This window comes from Periplaneta americana, chromosome 3 (assembly GCF_040183065.1).
Source record: "Periplaneta americana isolate PAMFEO1 chromosome 3, P.americana_PAMFEO1_priV1, whole genome shotgun sequence".
Lineage (NCBI taxonomy): Eukaryota > Metazoa > Arthropoda > Insecta > Blattodea > Blattidae > Periplaneta > Periplaneta americana.
The window spans coordinates 208,820,298-208,845,797 of NC_091119.1; the positions used below are offsets into that span (position 1 = coordinate 208,820,298).

General features: G+C 37.4%; 1 protein-coding gene across 1 annotated transcript in view; it reads right to left on the minus strand.

Moving 5' to 3' along the window:
• The window catches only part of LOC138696996 (uncharacterized), a 43,950-nt gene that overhangs the window by 16,526 nt on the left and 1,924 nt on the right, over positions 1–25,500 (minus strand). The window contains exons 2-3 of the mRNA XM_069822578.1: positions 3,282–3,330; positions 701–821 (exon numbers count right to left, since the gene is read on the minus strand). Coding sequence (XP_069678679.1) covers positions 701–821; positions 3,282–3,311 — 151 coding nt within the window. The 5' untranslated portion in view covers positions 3,312–3,330. The remainder of the gene's footprint in view (positions 1–700; positions 822–3,281; positions 3,331–25,500) is intronic.

The following is a 25,500-nucleotide window of genomic DNA, read 5'->3' on the forward strand; positions in this document are numbered from 1 at the left end:
ACTTAAAACTGAGACGATTCTTCCGACGCCGGGGTGGAATCCGGTGTGGCTTAGTGGATAAAGCGTCAGCACGTAGAGCTGAAAACCCGGGTTCAAATCCCGGCGCCGGAGAGAATTTTTCTCCATTCCATTACTCTATCATCGTACAAATTATGTGCAATTCAGTTACCTCTCTGTCAAGTTCTTACATAGTGTTCTATAGAAACATTGGCTAAGATAGAAACAAAGTGAACACTATTTATTAATCATTATAAAGCCATGTATTGTGGGTTCCTTTAACCATGGCATGACATGTCCTCAGGTTTTGGATAGAGGAGACGGCCTCCAAATATGGAAAGTAGCTGCAAATATATTGAATAAGAGTCATGGACAGCCTATAAGGGGTGGTCCTCCAGCTTGGGGGTTGGGCAAAGGGCTAACAACCCATCACTGTAAAAAAATAGCTTGTTACGAAACTACACAATAAGCCTCGGAATAGGACTGATTCTCTGGCACGACCACAGCAATACCTTTGGGGAGGCCGAGACGTAGATGGGAGGATAATATTAAAATGGATTTGAGGGAGGTGGGATATGATAGAGACTGGATTAATCTTGCACAGGATAAGGACTGACGGCGGGCTTATGTGAGGGCGGCAATGAACCTGCGGGTTCCTTAAAAGCCGTATAAAGTCATATCACTGAATACATGCGGTTCTTACTCTCAGCGTCATCCAAGTCTGGATTGTAGTCATCGATGGGGTCGAGTGACCCAGTCCCGGTCCCCGTTTGGAAGAACAAAGCATGCCTCTCGTCCTCAGCCACGCAAAGCTTCATGGAACACTGTGGGAGCAATGACAATCACACTCAATAGCAACTCATTCTTCATCGACCATTATTGCAAACTACCCATCATTACAAATTTCATGTGATATTTCTTTATTAATTGTTTTGTAGTTTATAATGTTATACAGTTACTGCATTCGTCAAAATTATGGCATTTACAAGAAGTAAATTCTTTACATGTGAAATTTACCTGGCATCAAAGAATTCCTCAGATAGCAAACATTGTACAGGTATACAGTATAAAGTCAGATAACAAAAAGTTATACTGTAGCTGCCCTTTGTATGGGTTACCATGGAGATGTAGCCTTCTGGTCAATCCAAACAAGATAATATTTTAGCTAAATGTAATTTCAAAATAGTTTTTTTACTCTTTATTAACATGTGTTGTGTGTTAAATATTTTGGTAACACAGGCATGAAGTAAATCAGAGTCATATTTCTGTCGTTTATTATACATTAGCCTATATGTTCACAAAATTTTTAACTTCTTGAGAAGAGTCTTGCAATAACATTTGTTTATCAATACCAGCTATTATGCTATTAGCTTTCTTTTGCAAAGTGAATAATATGATTTTCTATCAGAAAAGTTTCTCATAACTAAACTTAAGGATGCATAACAGACTAATTTCAACGTTTCTACTCTATGCTTGGCTTGGGAATAAGACAGTTGACATCACTTTGCCAATTTTGTAATAATAATAATAATAATAATAATAATAATAATAATAATAATAATAATAATAATATTTATTAGCTGTCAGTAGACTTGTACATAGCCTACATAGTAGAAATTTCTGGCATTGTCTAAAGTTGCATAAAAATATTCAAATTAAAAATTAATAGACTGAAACTATACAAAATAATTAAGAATAACAATTGCAGTGAACTACACACATATTGAAATTATACAAAAAAATTGGGAACAAAGCTTACGATGAACTAAACTGAAATTATACACAACAATTGATATTATTATTATTATTATTATTATTATTATTATTATTATTATTATTATTATTATTATTATTAAGCATTTGAAATGTGGATATGGAGAAGAATGGAGCATGTGAAGTGGACAAACAATAAGAAATGAAGCTGTGTTGGAAAGAGTGGGTGAAGAAAGAATGATGCTGAAACTGATCAGGAAGAGGAAAAGGGATTGATTGGGTCACTGGCTGAGAAGAAACTGCCTACCTAAGGATGCACTGGAAGAAATAGTGAACGTGACAAGAGTTCAGGATGGAAGAAAATATCAGATAATAGACGACATTAAAATATGTAGATCATATGCGGAGTCTAAGGGTCATATTCATAGACGAGACTTTGGACCAAAGTTGACTTTGGAAAGTAAGATGTCACCATTTTTCAATTCACAGTCGACACTTTGACGAAAGTAAACTTCACTCGTAACTTTACTTCGAAGTCACCGAAAATCTACACTTTGACTTTGATTTTCGTTTGTGGACATAAGGAAAATTAATAATTGATTAAATGGCGATCTTACTCGTGTTAATTATGTAAGCATGTGCGGCTTACAGCTGTTTCGGTGCTATTCACACCATCTTCAGAGCCTACTAGAGCTCGGCGCTATCTCAACTTCACTGCCTGTTGTGTGGGTGCGTTCGTGTGATAAATCTGATGTTGAATGAGGCTTTGATAGTCTTGATACGCGCTGACCTGTATTTGTGTACTAGTTGACTTGTAGAGTTGTCTTGATAATCCATGTTGAATCTTTCGTACATTACTTTTAACACTTGAATATAAATAATTTATTAAATGGCGATCTTACTCGTGTTAATTGTGTAAGCATGTGCGGCTTACAGCTGTTTCGGTGCTATTCACACCATCTTCAGAGCCCACTAGAGCTCGGCGCTATCTCAACTTCGCTGCCTGTTGTGTGGGTGCGTTCGTGTGATAAATCTGATGTTGATGCACACTGAAAACTGCTGGATTTGGCTATGTCAGTAATCACATCACACCAAAAAGTCCACAATTAATCATATTAGAATAATATGAAATCTAAAATCGCACAACAGCATATCCACAACGTATACTTAATAAGCAATTAGAATTCAGTACACACACATTATTTGATATAATAGCACACAACAAACAAACAACCCACCGCCACAAGAACAGCAAATGCGGGGGGATGAGCTGAAGCCTCAGTATTCAAGAGATGCTGATGAAGAAACAGTGCCGTCCTTCACATAAGGTGTATTCACTTTTTTAATAGTTTTAACAGGCTTAATTTTTTTTTCAAGAAAGTTTAATATTATAATGTTAATTTGTTAGATCGAACATCAAACCAAGCTCTCATATGGTTTAAGAGTTCTACATTAATTAACATGCCTCAAGGAAGGCAAGTATATCTAGTGTAAGCGAGAAGGAAGCCACAACAAACTGTCCCCCCTTATTATAACAACAGCTGGTAGCATGATTGTCTATCACAACTCACCATTAGCAGTATTAGGCCAGGTATCTTCATGTTGCATTTGATACCAAATCTGCAAACAAAAGAGAGGAAAAAATGTAAATAAAAGGAAAATTCATGTAATTCAGTAGTGTTTTGTGATTGGTATTGCTACCGAACCTTACCTAGCTACAGAATGTCTTGCAATATAAAGAGAAATTCAGTTTAAGTTCCTTTAATGTGGGGATCTGATCAGGAAAGTAAGAATAAAATGCACCTCATCATGATTATTTACTTGATGCTTTCAATTGAAGAAACTATTCATGGTCTAGATTGAACCAAGAGAGAATGGTCGACAAATTTCGTCCACAGCGGGATTACAACATGGAAAGAAACCTAGTTCAGGATTTTATCCACCTCTGCCTCCTCACGTTCCATACACGAGACCAAGAAGAGCAAAGAGTAATAAGTACATAGATAGAGGAGTAAGTCAAGAATCATAACAAATGAAGTTTTATAAAGCCTACATGTTTTTTATATAAATGCCTTTTTAAGGCTTTTTATCGTAGGCTTCATCCTCAGTCCCTTCAACTGCAAGTTCATTTCACAACTCTCTCCTGAGATCAGCTACCAGTAAGCTTATCTATTTTGTATTGAATCTTAATCTTCTCCATCCATATGTAAGCAGTGGTGCCGATTGTGCGTCCAGTTCCAGCGAAAGTAGGAGAAATAATCCAACTAAGGGAAATCAACTCCTTCCTGAAAGTAAGTTGGTGAACCTGACATACATTTTTAGAATTTTTTTAAGCTTGTAAATTTGTTACGGTCATGAATATAATGAATATTCAGATATATACATCTTGATTACACAACTTTTAACACTGTATCACTTCAGAATATGTATGGGATGAGTACTTTCTTGTGTTAAATTTTAACGTACCTTGTTAACATGTTTCGACCTATTTTCGGTTATCTTCGGAACTGGTCGTTGTTGGTCTTGGCGCCTCTTGTTTCCTGTGTGGGTGCACTACACTACACTACGAACGCACCCACACAGGAAACAAGAGGCGCCAAGACCAACAACGACCAGTTCCGAAGATGACCGAAAATAGGTCGAAACATGTTGACAAGGTATGTTAATATTTAACACAAGAAAGTACTTACCATACATATTCAGAATATTTCACGACCCATCGTTACTACTTATGGTAATTTAAAAGAGACAAATAAGTTACACTGTGTACGGTATACTTATATGAGACTGTTACACAGATTTCTCTACACAATAGGTAAGTGCCAATAGAAAATTAAGTTTTGTTGCAACATACAAAGATCCTTACGATTTCCTGTCATTCAGTAATGTATTTTGCACAACAGTCAAAAAGTTATATCTTTAAATGCGAATTAACACCGAAATTAAGTATATTTTTAAACCGAAATTTTTAATATTTTTATTCGCCATAAAATAGGATATCTCTAGTGATACCTAGTTTTCGCAAACCACGAATTCACGAAATATGGTTTTTCAGCTGACAAAAGCAAAAAATTCTATGTCTCAAGCCTCTCCAGGTCAAAATATCTTAAGTTAAAAATTCGCGAAGTAACGCTAATTTTTTTTAGCACAAATGTATATGATATGTATTCTTTTGGAGAAATTTTTAATTTTTTACGAATTTTTTATTTAAAGTGTCAAAAGATATACCTATTTATTGAATAATAATAAAATTATGATTTATTTAACGACGCTCGCAACTGCAGAGGTTATATCAGCGTCGCCGGTGTGCCGGAATGTTATCCCACAGGAGCTATTTATTGAAAGTCGCATAAGTATGTGCGTGAATTTTGGTGAAGCTAAGTTCCGTGTGCGCTGTACTGTTGGCAGGCCTGGCAGTGACTGCAGTTAGCTGGATTTCGGTTTTGTTTTAACTAGGTGGGAATTTTCTTAAACTTTGTGATTAAAATATAAATTCAACTCTATTTCAATATAGAATTTTGAATCTAATATTCAAACCGGATTTATTTTTAAATATAAAGTAGAAACGGTCTGAATGTTTTGTGGTCCCATTAATTTATATTATTCACACAAAGCATGAGAGTGACAAATTCCTCAAGTGTCGACAGGAATCTAATTCACAAAGGTCCTTAACATCTCTTGATGGTACAGACCTCTAGTCTTAGCACTTTTTTTTTAAATATTGGTTTATTTTATCAACTGCGCTTTATCAGCTGAAATGGTTATCTAGCGTCTGACTGAAATGAAGCTGATAATGCCAGCCAAATGAGCCCAAGGTCCAGCGCCGAAGATTATCAAACATTTGCTCTTAATGGGTTGAAGGAAAACTCCGGAAAAACCTCAATCACGTAATTTGCTCCAACCAGGATTGTGAACCTGGGCCCGCTAGTTTTACGGTCAGACATGCTAACCGTTGCTCCACAGCGGCGCGCCAGTACTTATATCCAGTAATGTATTTGCATGGCGAGATTCAAACAGCCATGGTTTTTAAATGGGAAATAACACCGAATTTATAGGTCTTGTGTACGAAATGACACCGAAATTAACCAAATTTTTACACCGAAATTTAAGAATTTAAAGAAAACCGAACAAATATTTTTTTGTTTCAGTTTAAGAATAGATATCTGAAAAGGAGATGAAATATCCTTATAACCAAAATTTTTACAAACTAGCTGGATGTGGGATCCACGTCAAGATGCAAACAATAAGAATAGTTCATAGGCCTATATATACTGGGTGTTCAGTTCAAAGTGTGTCATGGCTCGCAGTATGTCGTCATGTGGCTAGCCGATGAGCCTAGAGAATTCAATCTTCCTACACTTCCGCAGAGGCGTATTACTTATGTGCCAGAGAAGTTGCCTAGCAAGTACGGTGTTCATTCTGAAGAGTACGTACTGATACATATCGTAACGCCGGTTGTGGCAGGAATGTGAACTGTTTGGAAACACGTACTGAGGTGAGTTTTTTCTTACTATCGGGCTATGGGGAGAGGGTCAAGACGATTACTTACGTATTCGTTCACATTAACTTCGACGGTCAACATGGACACGGAGCATTTGATTTGTGTTGTGGAATGTTGCCGTTACCGATGATAAATACCCTGCGTACGACTTGGCCGCGCAAAACACAGTTCGAAAGAGGTTATGGTAGCACACAGACCGTACAGACCGCCATCTATTGCTACGACGTTCAAGTTATACCGTACACGTTCTCAAGTTCAGATTGAACGCCTTAAATAATAGGCAACTTCTCTGACATAAAAGCTGAAACTCGCTTCAAATCGCTGACTCACAACAGTGACGTCATGACATACTTTGAAATGAACACCCAGTATATATATATTGTAGGCATATGTGTTGCTTTCCTATTTGGTCTTCGCATGTTCACGTAGCCTGTGAACGTCTTCTCGCAGATATTTTCACCTTTTCGTAACATCATGTGTTTCAGATGTTCTGAAAAGCCATACCTGAAGGCAAGTATTTACTGTTTACTACTTATACCCATTAAGGATTTTTGCTGCTAATAGGACCTATGCAAAACGTTTCAGATTGTTAAAATGAGTAATGTAGGGATTCAATATGCCTGCAGCAGCTTGCAACTGACAGGGTTCACTGGTTCAAGGTTTTAAATCATAAAACAATTTTTTTATTAAAGCCAAGGGTATTAAAACTTGTAGTGCAAGTGGAAATTAGGACATGTCGGCATCACAGTGCTTGCTCGCGCAATGTAATCAAGCAAGACGATTCGGAGAAAAATATCCACTGCAGTAAACAGGTCTATGCCTAGCAGAGCATTTTAGACAAGAACATTAGAGATAATCCGAAGAAGATCCATTACAACGCAAAGCATTGCTCTTACTACGAGTGACGACCTCGCAGGATTTGCCCTCCACAAGCTCGTGTCAATTACATCAGAACTAAAAGTAGGCTACTCAAAGACTTCATAAAAACTCTTCTTACAGGCTAGACACTCTTTGGTAATCTTTGTCAAACCGGTTACTAATTATGATTATTGCAGTGCTGGTTACTACATGCGCGAATCAAATTTGTCACATTCCCTATGCACTCAAGTGTATATTAATTATCCATTACTGTATGTTCGGAAATACACGGTATTTCACCGTTTCTAGCAAAGACCTGATTTATCCATAATTGTTCTTAAATAATATATAACAATGCTTCATATAATGTGTTAATTAACACGAGTAAATCCGCTAGTTAATCAATTACTTATATTCAAGTGTTAAAAGTAGTGTACGCAAGATTCAAAATGGAATATTATTTTATTATTGACAAACGAAAGTATATTACGACAATGCATAACAAAATATGGTGGCGAATAAATTAGCAATTGTAAATATGTATAAATAGCTGAAACATTTTAATATGATGTGTCGTCAGCTCAAGATTGGAAGGATAGTTGTAGGTAATGTCTCGAAGGATTTAAATTTAAAACGTTAAGCTGGTTCAGGAATCCAACCGAACCATTCTGTGACAGTATCGTAAGCAGATATTGTCAGAGAAAAGATTACATAATTGCGGAACTGAAACTTTTTTATCCGAAACCGCTCCCTCTCTGATAGTTGATTTCTGATGTTTTGCCGTATTCTGCAGCAGGCATGTCCAACCTTTATAATGAAGTATCCCTGCCATAGCCTAGAGTCATATTTGTTTTATGTTCCATGTATTCCTAGCCATAACCATGAAGTCGCCACTTTAATCCATTTAAGCCTTTGCCATTTTAATTATTTACAATTTCTCTTTGGGAATTAGAAGGCCTATAAACTTTAAATTGAATATTATGATCTCTGTAGGCCTAGTTCTGGGAGAATTTGTATTGGTACCCCTGTCACGATGTTGTCCATTGTTGACATTGATATTGGCTATTGCAGAACCAGAGTTGCCAGATGTGGCGACGAAAATTTTCACTTTGCGATCTGGCTACTTTTCTGGCGTCTTTAATGTTAAAATTATAAAAATAATTTAATTAAAACTTTTTTTTCACAAGAATATGATACATTGCACGTAACATTCTTCAGTAGGTACGTAAATATTCGTTCGTTATTGTGGTCACGTTAATTTTCAAAAGATGCAGGGTAATGTTCGAAGTTGCGTAGAAAATTTCCCCAGGCTTTGACACGGGTTCTACAACGTGTATGTATGATCTGTGATTTTTTAATAACATAATTAAGTGGAATTAATGCATATAAAAATATTACATTAATTGATAAAATAAGTGGATCTTATTATCAATTCAACTTTTAGTTTAAATACATGAAATCCATTTCTATACATTATTTATAAACTTCGATAATTATATAAACGATGTTGAGCAGTAAGCCGTTAATTAATACTAGCGGGAATTCAGCGATTTAGCGGGCCTATTAGAGCAGATTCTTTCACCTGGTTGCTTTCTTTAACTGTGATAACGTTTATGTAGAAGATGCCGAAATATGAGAGGTGGAGGAAGTACAACAAGGAGTGGGAGAAGTGGCCCTGGGCTGAAGATAATTTTAGTTTAATTAAAATTATATATTCAAGCCTCAAAATTCGGTGTCGGTATTTAGTCATAATTCAAAATCACTACCATTTTTAAAATGCACCATTAGACTACAGGCACACCGAATGCAGAAAATTAATATTTTCAGGCTGGCTTCAAGAGGCTACAGATTTTAAGAAAAAATTCAAATGAAGCAATTTGTAAAATATGTAAATTTTGTAAACAAATAAACAATAGAATACCGATTGAACAAACAGCAAAATGCAAGCATCGAAGATACATATCATAGCTGAATAATGCTATTTAATGATTCTGTATCTTTGTATTAAATAATATTAACAATAAAATTATTACAAATTTGTGTATGAATATAAGTGGTTATGTTCATAATTATACTGCAAGTTTTTTTTTTAAGTTTATTACTCCTTTCACTATCAACTTCAGAGATAATTGGCTACTTTCTGGCGACATTGGTCTGAAATCATCTGGCATCCCTATTTAGTGATAAGTTCGCAGACATGCAGTACTCACTTCGACAGCGTGTTTGGTGCTGAAAACGTTCCCTGGTTAAAACGCAACGGGCATTTCGAACAGAGTTTGGTGTACGCAGTGTTTCAACCAAGCCAACAATTTTGTCGAGAGTGAGATGGCTGGTGACAAGTGGCTCGCTTCTTAGCGAAAGTGGAAACCATGGACCTGCAATGCCTCAAGTCTGTGTGGATGATGTTCGAAAACGTTGCGTCGATTAAGCCAGGGAGCAGCAAAGAAATGTCATTTACGAGCATCCAGAGTGCACGTGTTGCAGGAATCGAAAGCAAAAGCGAGTTCGTTATTGCCAAAACACGCACAAGTGTTATAATTTAAAACCTCCCGTTTTTTACTTATGCCCTTTCCACCGCGCACCATTGAATTATATTCTCAAGCCGCGCTTTTTGTTATTTTTCAAATTTTTCCTACGTTACGTCCCTCCATAAGAGTCTTCAACACCAAGGAATTACGGGGTGCCAACTTATGAAAGTAGCTAGTCGGTGATGTATGCAATGGAGGGGGAAAGAAACTGGCCACTCTACCCAGTATCTCCTTGCTTAATTGCTTCACAAGTGGTGCGTTTTAGGTATCACATGTGAGGTTGAGACCTGTCTTCGGACAGTTGACTAAACAACAACCTCTGAAATTACGTAGATTGACTCTATTCTGAAGCGCTGCAATATATTGTAGGGTTTGAAGATATCTATGTATACGAACCAACGTATCACTACGAAAATACTGCAGGACGACAGACTCACTCGGGCTCGCCTTTTCTTTGATTAGAAGTATTGTGTAAATATAAACTGAAGATGTTCATACATCGAAGTTTGTGAACACAATAGTTTCAAATGTTAGGCATAATATACTGCGTGTTGTGTCATGGCTCGCTGTATGTCGCCATGTGGCTAGCCGATGAACCTAGAGAATTCAATCTTCCTACACTTCCGCAGAGGTGTATTACTTATGTACCAGAGAAGTTGCCTAGCAAGTACGGCGTTAATTCTGAAGAATACGTAACGCCGGTAGTGGCAGGAATGTGAACTGTTTGGAAACACATACTGAGGTGAGTTTTTTCCTTACTGTCGGGATATGGGGAGAGGGTTAAGACGATTACTTACGTATTCGTTCACATTAACTTCGACGGTCAACATGGACACGGAGCATTTGATTTGTGTTGAATGTTGCCGTACGCAACCGATGATAACAAATACCCTACGTACGACTTTCCCGCGCAAAACACAATTCGAAAGAGGTTATGGTAGCACACAGACCGTACAGACCGCCATCTGTTGCTACGACGTTCAAGTTATACCGTACACGTTCTCAAGTTCAGACTGAACGCCTTGATTAATAGGCAACTTCTCTGACAAAAGTTGAATCTCGCTTCAAATCGCTGACTCACCAACAGTGACGTCATGACACACTTTGAAATGAACACCCAGTACAGTATAATACCTCAGCTCAACGTTAATTTGTATGTGCGCGTCGCTTATTTGTGTACCAAGATCGTCAGTCCGGAAGCCGTCTGCTTTTCTTGACACAGAATACTTACCGGATATTTATAATTAGTACGATGCCAGAAACAAGATGACCATCCCAGATTTACAGACGTTGATGGTGATGGTATTTAGATTGTGCGTTCGGGTCCAATCACAACACTGACACATGCCAACTACCAGTTCCGTGCAATACGGCGTATTCCAGTCTCGTGTGATTTACAAGATATTCGGTCACCATAAATGTGAAAGGTCAACAGTGGGCCTTCGTCAAGTGAAGGTCACAGATGAACTTTCTCTACTCTCTCTGCTGTAACACTTTCACTCCAGTCGCATCTTCATTTCAAGTACCATTGAATGATTTGCTGGACCATACTGCACACGTCCGCTCTTGCTTGATTCATACTTCCGCAAAATGCTCCAAGACAAGGAAATGTTTTCTTACAGCCTACTGTATTACTGTTAAATCTGTGCCTTCATGTCCGTTATTATAGGCTACACAATACGTCAGTCGATAATATCTAACCGCACACAAATGTTAGAGATCATCAGCAAAGTTACGTATCCATACGTATACAATAATCATTGACTTGAGAAAAATTTAGCCTTCGACAACTAAAGGCTGTGTGATGTATCTTGTCTCACTGTGAAAAGAGAGAGAAAGGAGATATGTCTTACTTCGTCTATGTTGTTATGGCGATGGGGGAGTGGAGCGATGCCGTCCATCCATCCAGTGTCGGAAGGGACTAGTTGATACATTCTGTAGCGGAAAATAAAATAACAAAATATCTCTCTTCGTACTATATAGTTCCGTCACTGAACTTGTATTTCAAGAAACTGAGTTCCGGCAGCCTGTACAATAACAAGGTTTACAACCCTCCTATAATCTCCACCCTCATTTGAAGGGACTTGGTTTTATTGCTACTGAGACAAGATAAACCTTACCAGGTATAAGTAGCCTATGCTTCTCGGCACTAGCGACATCTATGAACCGCTCGTAGAGTTGGGGGAATAACGACAAGTTAAGGATCCTGCCATTGAAGAAATAAATAAACCATTATCAGTTTGCAAGGTTGATGGAGGATTTTACACAAGTGTCAACTGCGAGTAAAAAAAGAAGAAACAACGCAACCTGCAGTACACATATCGTTTGCTCTTAAAAGAGCAATTTGTAGAGTTTACCAAAAATAAATGTTTAATTCAACTTTAAAAAGTGATTTTAAATGTGTGTAAGATAAAAAAAAGAACTAGCCATTGTTTTCTGGTAGACACACTCTGACGCTGTATCATCTCATCACTATCCTGATGTTCCGATAGGCAGGAATAATCAAATAACTTATTTCGGCTAAAATCAGGGATGTTTTCATTAACTAAATGTCACAAACTCTCACTCGGGTTCGCATGACATCCATTTCACACGTTGTCTCTAAAGTGACGAGTGTTAACTGTGATGGCGGTATCTTTCATTTTCAATGAGTTCTATGACAAGGTTAACAGGCTTGTTAGGGGCCTATCTCTTCCACTGAAGAGATCTGTGACAAGGTTAGAGGGTTTGTTAGGAATCCTATCTCTTCCACCGACAGAGTTCTGTGACAGACGGCATGGACTTCTATGATAAGACTGAAAGGCTTGGTCAATGGACAGCTATCTCTTGCACAAAAAGTCCGCCTTTGTGTCTCTAAAAATGAAAAAATATAAATAAATACATGCGCATAATTATTCATAACCCTTGCAATCCTCTCTGGGAAGTTACGCATAAAGCTCTACTCAATTCTCTCGCAATTCCATCACGATCGCAAAGTTGTCATGATCATCACACAGACTTGTCTGTGTCCAAGGGAACATAAATTTGAACATACAATTGCTATTATTAATATTAGTAACTAGCAGTACTAGTGATGTTTACGAAACCGATCTTTGGACGAAATAAATTTATGACTGACTGACTGAATGGTTGACTCAGTAAGTTTTTTTCAATAATCCATTAATTAATTTCAGGAGTGATATCTGATAATGATGTGAACCAAATACATTCAATAGTTCAAGAGAAATTTTTGTTCACGACATGCAGGAAGCAACTTTTTCATACTTATCACAACTGATGAAAATACTTCTTTCGTTTCATTCCACTGCTTGAGTTGCTGACTGGAGATTCACAGAATGTCTGCTAGTATTGTTCCTAGCACCCTCATAAACTCAAGCTTCGTGACTGTATATACTAGACTGTGGTATAATTGAGGTTTTGTTAATAAAAATATGTGATTAACAGGGTTGCCATCCGTCCCGATTTTGTAGGGATCGTCCCTACTTTATTGTTCCGTGTCCCGAAAATAGTATGATGGAGCACTCTAACGTCCCTATTATTCTGTTTGTGTTATGAGCATGCCGACTTTTGTTATCGAGTTTTCTTAAGGCTATATGTCAAATATCAGATTATATTAGCATTTTCTCAATAGCAATGACTTCAAAATTAAGTTGGTCATCCTGATAACTGTTTAAATCTAAAATACACGGAACGGAATGCAAGCAACAATGGGTTCGTGTTAGATTACGTGATAGAAGATCGCAGAGCGGTATGAAGGGGCAGTTCTTTGTTGTGCAGGCTAGTAAGAGGAAGCCTTTGTTTACTCATATACTGAAAGTGATTTTAGGGGTTCTCGTATCAAAAATGTTGTCTAAATTAAAGGAAAATAGCAGCGGAGTGAGTTCAGTAATAGTTACGACAGTCAAAATGAAAAACGCAAGGAAAAGATGAAAAGAATGTGTAGGCCTACATTTCGTAATGAATGGTTAGACGATAACCAGTTCAAAAGCAGGTTAGTTAAATGTGATGACGAAGACGAAGTCTTGGCAAAATGCATAGTGTGTCCTGCTTTGTTTTCAATAAAGAGCGAAGGTAGTAAGAAAACATTTACAAAGAGCTAAACATAAACTTTCTCTTGCATAAAGTTCTAGAAATAAATCAAATGATAATTTTTTAGCACGAAACATTCTCCTATCTGAAGTGAAGCTGCAGGTTAGGCCTACAGCTGCTGAACTGTCGTTCGTATGTCATGCAATTATGCATACCCACAGTTATCTTTTTACTGATTGTGTCATTAAGTTAGCGCCTGGAATTTTCAAAGATTTGAAGTTACGTCCAAAACTTCATTGTGAACTTACAAAATGTGAGATTCTTGTTCAAAATGTGTTAGCCCCTCATTCGGTAGAACTAGTAGAGAATTACTTAAAAGATTACTTTTTTTTTCTCTATTTCGACACATGCCTCCAATAAAGGCAATATTAAGTGCTTGCCAGTCTGTATTAAGTATTTTTCTGGGATTAGAAAAAGTGCTCAGTTTTTATGATGGTGCTAATGAAATAGCTGACACTATTTTTAGGAGCTTCAATCTATTTTAGATGAACACAATTTGAAAGTTCCTAATGTATAAAGTTTCGGTGCAGACAATGTAGCAGTGAATTACGGAAAACTCCATTCAGTTTTTCAGAATTTCAAATCTTTAAAGAGTAACATAATTCAAGCGAATTGTGACTGTCACGATTCGTAACATGGTGAAAGATGCGTGCAAAATGATAAAATTTTATCTCGCGTGCCTAGTATTAAAATGTTATAATGAGTTTTCATCTTCCAGTAAGAAAACTAATGAACTCAATTTTTTTTTTTTTTTTCAGTTCGTTGAACAAGAATATTCGGTGCTTGTCCCTGTTGCCAACTCTAGAGCGTTTGCTTAAAAATTGGAAAGTTATACAATCCTATTTTCTCTCTCAAGGAGAAGAAACAAACACTTTAATATGGACTTTCGTAAGAGGAGAGGACGAAGAAGATGAATGATCACTTCCCTTTTTTATATGTAGGCCTATTTCATGCATAACCATATGAATTTTATTACGACAACAATTTTACAGCTCGAAAATAAAACAGTTCAACTTACTGATCTTTGTGCTATTTTAGAACCTCTAAATAAAAACGTTTAATCTAGATTAAAAGACAAGTTTTATAAGTTTCAAGTTCATCAACATTTGAAGAAGTTAAGCAAATCGGACCAGGGAATATTTAGAAGGGATGTTGTGAATGTCTTGATATCAGGAGCCTTCACTGCTCAAATAACTGGTTCAGTTTCAAGAACTCTCCTTTTAAGAAATTCGTTGTCTTGAATTTGAAAGAAGTAGAGATCTTTGATAGTCTTAGAGATATTGTAAACGATCACAAAATAGAAGTAACGGTGATGAATTGTATAATGAATTTGTGGTTCTAAGAAATGTTATTGAAACCAAAAAATTTAGATTTACCAACTGAGCAAAAATGGGATCATTTCTTTAACAAATATGCAGCCCCTAAACTCACTGAAAATAGTCAAATTTGTGTTGTCCGTTCCTGTCCGTAACGCACATGTAGAAGGAATGTTTTCCTTATTTAAAAACTTGTAGACTGATGACGTGATGAGAGAAATAAATTATTCAGGTGAAATTCTTCATTGTTTGGTACACTCTTTTAACACTTGTATCAAAGATGTTGCAGTTCCTACTTATATAATCACTTCTTTACTGTTATGTTTTTTTTTTTTTAACTAACGACGCTCACAACTGCAGAGGTTATATCAGCGTCGCCAGATGTGCCGGAATTTTGTCCCGCAGGAGTTCTTTTACATGCCAGTAAATCTACTGACATGAGCCTGTCGCATTTAAGCACACTTAAATGCCATCGGCCTGGCCCGGGATCGAACCCGCAACCTTGGGCATAGAAGGCCAGCGCTATACCAACTCGCCACCAGGTCGACACTTCTTTACTGTGTTAATATTACACAAACACCTCTAAACTAGTGAGCCAGGTATTTAAGACAGTAAAGAAGTTCTTGTTTATCAGTGAGTGAACTTGTTAAAATAAATTATAATGTGAGTTGCTCCGAATTCCATCGATGTGCCCTACATGAGAAGCAACTTCTAAATGCCCCATCCCCATTGATTTATAAAGCATCATGTTCGCACTAAGGTAAGCATGATTGATTAAGGGGACACCAACTATATTTTGGAACTTTTTCCCTATTTGACCAATCTTTTTCAAATTTGGAGAAAAAGTTTAATATACACATGGAAAGTAACATGCAAAATCTCAGCTCATTAGATCCAATACTTTTCAAAATAAAAAAATATTTCAATGTTTAATCAATCATTAATTGAAATATCACTTTTAATTATCATTTTTTATTTTTTGGCTTTGTGCATTTGACTGTGACTTCTCAATGAATAGGGGAAGAATTCTACGTATTGATTTAGTTCTGTCACGTAAATTAGTGTAGAAATTTAATTTTTCATTTCCATGACACTTTTTCTCCAATTTTTAAGTTGAGTGTCCCCTTAAATACTTTAGAAATGCTGAATGTAGTATTTGTAGTATATTTTAATTTGAATAATTTTGTGTATTTAATTTTAAAACGGGATACAGGATGTTTCAAGGGTTCCGACTTTTGACTTCTTCAAGGTAGACAATCCACTGATTAATATAGGCCTGTCCACACCTGTGGAATAACGGCTAGCGCATCTGGCCGCGAAACCATACCTAAACTCTGACATTAATGGAAGAGCTAGGACCTCACAAAAATTTTGTTGCACATATGCATTGATTATTTACGAGCAAGTATAAGGTGAGGAGGCGAGACCTGGCATGTGAAGGAGAAGAATGAGCTATCAGAAAGACAGTTCCTTTGATACGAATCTACTGACACGAAGTTCATCTCAGACTAAAACTTATCTTCCCTCTCCATACCCAATGGTGATATTGCCACGGCACATGATAAGGGCAGGTGTTGCCTTCTCTGCTGTACTGTCACGACTCTGATTCAACGTTAAGGGGAGCAGTAGAACATTTTCCTTCGGCAGGAATATAAATATCTATGTATGGGTATTAAAGTAAACTAAAAATAAACTTTAGAGATTAATACTTTCACTTGAAGTGCTCTATTTTCAAAATCTGAAGATTTGATGTTAGAATTATTGTTACTTGCAATATATTCTACTGTGAATTCAAGATCGTAATTTGAAACAGTTCTAACATAAAGAATAGAGCAAAGTACTGTATTATACAACTGAAACTTGAATGTTTTCAGGTCTACGAAGCGACAAGCACGCGCTCCATTATTGCGGAAGAATATCCATGGCAGATGAGTTCGCTACTTGACATTTTTGGTTGCCGCAAAACCGCTTGGAAGACACTGCTCTGAGCAAACGCGGGCGGGCGTCTGTAGTGTTTACTGTTGTTGACACAGGCTGGCGCTTTCTCTTGGCAAGCACTGCGCTCGTCAAGTGTATTATACAACGTAACATGCTTCCTACAAAAAGAACCCATCAGTTTATTGCGATGATCATCTGCACCGATTGATCAGAGTTCAAACCCCGGTCAGTTCAGATACCCCAGCAAGCAGAGAGCATTAATAGATACTTTCTGTAGTTACGATGGCTGTTAGTGCTATTAGTGCCCAGGTCTTCAACAGTACCGTAGCGTATTGGGAAAGTCAGCAGATCTGTCACAGAGGATAAAGGTCCTATTGAAAGAACAGAGATGCTGTATTCACAACGTGATATTGCAAAAATATTTCCCAAAAATCTGTTAGCCGAATCAGCGTTTCGGTCAAAGTTGGGAAGGATCATGCTACAAAACGAAAAGGTAAGTGCCGAAAACCAAAACTAAGCTCTCGAATGGAGAGGAAACTTGTGCAGATGACTAGCCTATGTCTAACAGAAGGGTAGCTAGCAAAGATATCTGGGGTAGAAGTATCGCCGTCTATCGTTTGGAGACGCTGGCACGCCGGCCACGTAAAGAGGCAAAGATTACGCTGCAATGGCCGAAAAGAGGCTCTTGTGGGCCAGGGAGGTTCAAGGGAATGACTGCAGCAAGGTAAGTTGTCATAATATTTTCACTGTAATTATTACAATATAGTAGATTCAAGAATTCCTAGGGATTTAAATACAGATTCAAAATTTATTTTACAGATGAGAGGGAAAAATCGATGGTAATGGCTTATTTATTATAGAAAAACTGAAAAATTGAACGCATTTACTTCTTCGTTAGCCGCTAACGGACGAATAAGTTCGAAAGACGCGTTGCAAGAAATATCCTCAGTGTTATCGGTCCGTAATTTAGAGATCTGTTTCCCTCCTATAATAATATTTATTCCTCCGTTAGACAGCCATCTTACGTAGTTTATTTTGATTCTTCATAATGTAACCTGTGTGAGTCAATGGCTACATTTGCAGGTAAATAAAAAAAATATCAAAATTATTTTCTCAAAATAGACAAACTTCTTATAGGCCCTATAATATATGTTTCTGCTTTGCAAGATCTTCTGTTCAAGAACAAAATATTAATAGCCTACACTGTCCAATTTTATGAATGCAAGAATAATGTAGTTAATCTAAATAATAATAATAATAATAATAATAATAATAATAATAATGTAGTTAAACTAAATTACCATTTTTGTAGATAGAGGTAGGCCTATCTCTTCTTAGCCATCGATATACGATAATTTGATTTATTTATTCATTAATTCTTCGAATAGCGAAGTTATTATTTATTTCCTTAATACAGACTTTACTTCATTGTCTGACGATGAGGCTATGTGCTCTGTAGTCTGTCTTTTTATTTTCTATAAAATTAATGCACCCGTGCGCTATTTCTAATAACAAATAGGCATATTTATCTTTCTCACTGAAACTTCTGTTCCTGATTTCTTTCTGGTCCGTATTAGTCTATATTTAATGGAAATTTAACAACAATAAAAGCAATGCCTCACATCAGTCTTGCAGCCGATGTTCACTTTTTATTCACTCACGTACTATTGCGTCGCATGAAATCCAAAGATGCTTGGTTAGCGATCCAATAACTAGTGGCCCGTTAAATGTCTGTTCTGCAACCCGACGTTAGAGATTAACATTATCCCTTAAAAGTGGAAGCTCACATACTGACACACGCTTCAAACGCTCGAGGACTTGAATCATAGAGGATGGAAAGTCGAGGACTAAAACTCAGAACGTCGTTGCGACGTCACTTAGTCCATCCTAGAGTTGAACAACGGTCGAGAAAGCAAGACTAAAGCGTCCGCAAAACCGAAAATACGCATGACGGTATTGCCTACATCGTTGACTGCTTGTAAGCGACGTACGTTCAAGACATCGGGAGTGGTCAACTCTCGAACGTCAAGCAGCCTTGAATCGTCACAGTTGTTTATACCAGACTGAACTTTTATCTGTTTTGGCAACTGTTATATATGTATAAACAATCAAGTAGCCTATTTGAAACATCATCTATACCTTCCAGTATATAATAATCTTTATTTAATTACTAGGCCCTTATTAAAAGACTAGAAATTTTTTCGCATGTTTGAGATCAAGTGTACAATCTCAAGTAAAAGTATTAACGCTTTATTTAACGTTATGTTTTATGTTTCTTAGAAATGCAAATTATTTAAGAATTGTTTTCTATTTATATAACCATAGGTAATATCTGATAATAGAACCAGAACATTTTGATAGCTATAATACTGTTATGTTTTGTCTTTTTTGTTTCAATTAAACATCTTCAATGTTATTTATTTCAATAATGTATGTTACAAAATCTTCCGACGCCAACGAAATGCTATTTCGAGAATGATGAGCGAGACTCGAAACGCACAAGAGTTGCGAGACGATACGAGACGAGACGAGACGAGACGAGACTCGAAAGACAAGTGCAACGAACAAAGCGAGCGAGAGCGGCAGTTAGTTTGTTCATCTCTAATCTGCACTATGAAACTTGAAGGCCTATTACTGCAGTATGATGCTATCTGGAGTTCAATTTGTTCTCCTCTCTTCGACCTTCTACAATCGCATATGTGTAACTTGAAAATTGTCAATAAACCAACTGAGACACGAAAGCATAAGAGAAGGCACAGATTCCAGCCAACCTGCCGAACTTGTCTTTACGCAATCGCGGAGTCATGAAGAGTGATCTAAGAGGAAAACAAGCAAATAATTATTGTAAGTAGTGTGTAGCAATGTGAAACCACATGGAAAGCAATTCGAGTTATGAAACACGCAAGGACGAGAGGAGACCCAGCTACGGGGAGAGGGAAGACGGGAACTCAAGTCCTGCGATGACATCTTCCGAAAGTTATTAATTAAGGGAATATCATGTATACAAAGAATCGAGATGCTTATAATACGTTACTGAGAAAATATTCATATCAATCCACTGAAAAAATGAAACGCAAGACTACGGAACAAAGTACAATACTGGGGCATGCCGTATTTTTGGTAACAGCGATACGCGCGATATTTCTCACAATTGCTTTCTTCAGCATTTACCCTTCTAGATGCCCAAAGTACAAGCAAACAAACTAGCGAAATAGGAGAAATGTGTGAATAACCACGAAATATACCCCCCTCTATCGTAAAAACTATTAAATAATATGCACCAAAATGTTATTCAATATTGTTAAAAATCATGTTTTGTGACTTTAGTTTCAGTTAATTTGCCAGTAGTTTGGTATTGCCAATGTTTCTATATTTTCTCGATGGGTATTGTGTACATTGACATTCAAAGATATCTGACCTTACTAATCGACAGTGATCGATAATTTGTTGGTTAAGTGTAGTTTTCTTCAGTTATTACTTCTATGAATAGAGAGCGAAGATAATAAGTAACGAGATAAACGCAATGGGCTGAAGATCACACATTGAAGTCAAATTTCATCTAAATGAACATGCAACATTTTGAAGACTTTGCTACGAAGCAACACAAGAATTAAACTGCTGTATCTTCAGTGATGCCAACAGGAAAGAGATTGCAGAATATCATAGATAACTCTAAGGAGTTGAGCTGAAAGATGGGTTAGTGCAGTATTAAAGAAAGGCACTCTATTGTATGCTACATTGTTATAGGAGGCTCCAGTTACATTAATGGTCTGTTCTACCAATCGGCCTTGAGGACACTGTTTCGATATCGGATGGAGACGTAATTTTTCTGTCAGTGAAGGCATAGAGTATAGATCAGTGGTCGTCAGCGCTCGCTGAAACGGGTATTGGGTAAGGAGTGTATCGGAAAATGCACAAGGGAGAGGGAGAAAGCAGCCGTAGCTGATGCGGTACTGTAGCTGTATACGAGGACACTAAACATTATCATGTCGTAGCTCCTTTGATAGTCAATCAATCGCGCTGTAATTTTTAGGATTCATAGATCAATTGAAGAAACCGTAGAAAAAATTTCGAAATCAAAATCTTTTTTGGAAAGTGAAAAAAAAATACTAACTTCGAAGTAATCTGTTCAAAATAGACATTGACACTCTCAAAAGTTGGTAAACGGCAAACTTCTTTATTTTTCACTTTAGATGGGGTCAAAGCGAGAGAAATGTTTATAAAGAATGAAAATTAGTTTTAAAACTGGTTGGTATTCAAAATCTTTACTAGTTTCCGTAATTCGGCTAGTTAAACAAAGGAGTAGTTTCGTCTGGAGGACTTCCGTATGCAGAGTGACTGAACTTATGTCTGTTAGAACTGTGGATTCTCATAGAAATCATCGCGGTGATTTCAAATTTGTTTTCGAAATGTTTCCATTGATTAAAGTTTTCGAGTTAATCGTGAGTTTTGAAATTAAAAAAAAAATAGTTATATTACATAAATTGCATATTATATGCTGATTGAACACTAGTATGACATGCTTTGAAATTCAGAAAAATGAAAAGAATACCATAGTAGTCTTTATATTTATTATTGGTATTACTGTCACTATTACTATTACTATTATTATTATTATTATTATTATTATTACTATTATGTGAACTGAAGGTCTTGTTTCATTTTCCTGCTCTAGCACAAGAGTCATTCCACTTCAAACCTATCAAGATTTGATATTGATTTCTCCAATTTTTTTTTCGGGCACTTATACTCTAAAATAAATTTGATCCCTGCATATTTTTTTCTAGTAATCTAATCTCGGCAGATGATAAATTACAAAATTTTCGAGAAACCGTTTGTACCAAGTCATCGGATATACCTTTAGAGTTTCAATGAAGTATCGCAACCTGCACTTTTTGAGGAACATAAAAGAAAATTATTTTCCGCTGAACGTCCTTTTAATTCCACTGACGCCTCTAGCGATAGAAGTGCCAAAGTTTGTGCCATGGCACCAGTTCACCATGTTGAAGTAGGGAAGGAGTCGCACTGGTACATTGTTACACAACAGCTTCGATAGTTAAGAAAAATCGGCCTAATCTTACCCAACTTTCGTTCCGCCAAGTGTAGAAATATATTTTGATACTAGCTCTTCCGTGGAACTTACCATGAGAAAATATGAACATTAACGAAGAATCCTTTCGTCACCCGCACCCAGTCGGCAAACAAATCTTTAAGAGTAATTAATTAGCAACAGAGCAAGCCGTGGGATCGCACGCAGCTCCCATGTGAAATCCCTTCCTACGCCGTTGCAGTAGGAAGACATTTACTCGAATACAGTTGCTTGTCTGCGAGCTGGGTGAGAAGACCAGTGATTTCCATTCCAGTAAGTAAAAAGTAAAGCGTTGTGCAACAGCCCATGAAGGGCCATGGCCGACCAGACGACTGCTAACATGCATCAGCAGAGGTGAACAACCGTCCAACCAGTACGGGGGGAACATGTGGTCAGCATGATGATCCGCAGCTCCCCAAATTCATCACGATATTGGGTGGGCACCGGTCCCATGCACTGGTCGAAATTACATGAGAAAATTTCTTCCCCATGAGGACTCGAACTAGCACGCATTCCGTGACTCCCAGGCAGGATGCCTTACGCCACGGCGCGGGATTAAGTTTGTTCATAATAAATATAATACGAGATATCTCTCGGGCTTCCGTAGTAATCTACAAGCAAGATTGACAGATTTCTCTTAAGAAATGACGATTTTAATCGATATTTTGTAAACATGGTTATTACAGATTAATCGTCATTATACAACAGGCTTGAACACAAAAAATTGAAAGGAAATGCCAATTTGTTTAAGATATTTAGGCAAGTTTGAAAGTTTTGAAACAATAAACAAGATTAAATTCATTAACAAAATTCATCAGCCTTGAGCACACACATAATGTGAATGCTAATATTTTTCTGATAATTTGGCTTCTTTTTAAAACTTGACGTCCCCTTTACAAATTTAAAAATGACTCGGCATGATTTATTACGTCTAAAGTTCCGCGAAGCTTTCATTTAGAATTCTAGAACATCATTTCACTTATTCTCAATTAAAGACAACTCTCTCTCTCTCAACAAAGTCATTAGGTTAGGAATGCTGCATACAATCACTGATATGATAAGCGTATTTTATCTGCAGATCTAAAAGAGAAATAACAGAATAGTGTTGACGCTTCAGTATCTTACGTTCCAATCTATAATGCTGATCTAAGATCCACGGAATGCAATAAATGAATCAGCAAAACTACTTTACATCACTTTATGAAGTGCTCAAAGTAACCTTTATTAACATAGATGCAGTTACGAACTGTTTTACGGAGAAAACTAGGAAAGGAAGACTGCAGGATAACCATAGCAGACGCCTTGCTGCAAACTGAAATGTACTGGTAACAACCCGTACCACGTAGCCTACACAATGAAAAGCAAAACATAGCTATGCAGAAGAAACTACCGAAGTACTATCTAGTGGTGCGAAATGTCATATTTGGCATTTGAACAGCTGTGTAAGTACGGAAGGTGATGTACAGGAATCAATGAAGATGGAGCCAAAAGCGAACGGTGAGAAAAGTAAGTTTTGTAATGGTTACTTTAGTATTTGTACCTTCTATGCCTTCAAAATTTGAAATGCCCATTTCTTCTTAGGATTCTACTGCATTCTAGAGAAAAATGTTTCAGATTAAAGTTGCTTAACTTTTACAGAAAAGTCTAAATATCTGAACATTACGCCATTAATCCATTTGCTAGGCTAAGTTATCCACCAGTTACCACGAAGGCACGTGTTACAGAAAAGTTGTCAATGTTCTTCTCTGGAAAGCTCCTTTCTGTTATAAAGTTAAGAAACATCAGCATTTAGATTTCTACCTTCATTTGGCTTTTTGGGCGTCGGACAAGGCACGGATCGTCGCATTTGGGATTAAATTGGTCCACTGTGCGATGACTGTCAAAGTCAGACATCCGTGAATCCGACGCCGATAGGTGGACCATACAGCCTCAGCCAAGCCCCAACTACGTCAGCATCGGAAATCCGCACTACTCCCAAGAGTTCACCTTAGTCTATATTTAATTACTGAATACAGATGATCGATGAAATTGGGGGGGGGGGAGTGGAGAGTGTTGTTGGTATGAATGAAGGAAACGGAAGTACCCCAAGAAAACCCTGTTCAACGTCTGCTTTATCCTGGTCATTAACAGTTACTGAATTCTGTAAGTGTTTGCGCGCACCGTACACGAAATGTTGTCGTCAATACGCTTTTACTTTATTAGATATTCGAAATCATCGAGGCTTGAAATAAATTCTACATGACAAGTTTCTGGAATGACGGCGGATAGTCCGGTGGTGGGGCTGCCACCTTGAAGTTGCCTGGAGAGACTTTGCTGTATGGTAGCTAAATTTATGCACTACGGAAACAAGATTTACCACTGCAGAGATGATCTCTTTAGGAACAATAATGCGACATACACGAGCCCTCTCCGACTCGAAGGAAAGAGAAAGACCTTTAACCCTTTCAGTCACGAATTATGTTTCTCTTTAGAAAAGTCTGATTGTTTGTTCTTGACTCCTTTTAAGTTTCTGTGAATTGCCCACAGTCTCAGTTTTACAGCATGATAGCTGGATTTCCAGATATGAACTGTCCACTCAACAACTCATTGTCCATGAAGCGGCATTGAAGTTGCCGTCCTCTGTACAGAACGCGGACGCAGTGAATGAAAGGGTTAAAACATCTGACTGACAATTTCTTTCATTTTGTGTGCCTGGCCTAGAATCGTGGAGGATAAGAATGATGTTGGCAGCATTGCAGCGTGCAAGCGATCCGATCTAGTGTATAGCGATCGCAACATCGAGAAGAAAGTAGATGACTGGCGATTCTGCGTATTTGAGCGCCGTCCTCTCTTTCGTTCTTAATGAGCGAGCACGCTGCGATGATGATCTGCGATGTAGGCGAATCTGGTAACTGCTACTTCTCGTTGCTCAACGCTCTCTTCCAAATCGCAGTGAATATTTCGCCACATGACTCGGGTCACCCTTGCCCCAATTCTGAGCTCTCTGCTTCTTACCACACACGCGATGCGATGCCGATTGCTGTAACATTCCGTACTACCTAACACATTACTTCAATAGAGCAAAAGAGGGAAGTTGAATCAATTTTCCAAAAACACGGATAATCTAATTTAGTAATAGCATATCTCCCATGCCGCCAGTTCAGTACCGATTCCATTGTCAATCGCTACCAAGTTTTGTGAGATGCCTTTGTTCCATTTTTTCGTAAAAGTCAAGATACGTAAAAGTAGATGAAGCTACAATTCGTAAATAATGAGGACGAGGAGAAAAAGAAAAGAGACGAAACTGAGAAATCTCGATTTTATATGTACACTGCAAGGCCTATGGACCAGAATGGAATTTCTTGAAATGAACATTTTCATATTTGAATATTTTAGCTTACTTCACGAATCAATTTATCCATAGAAAGAAAAACTGAACACCTGATGTGCATTCGACGATGATCTGGTGGTGCATACCTCAAGACAGTGTCG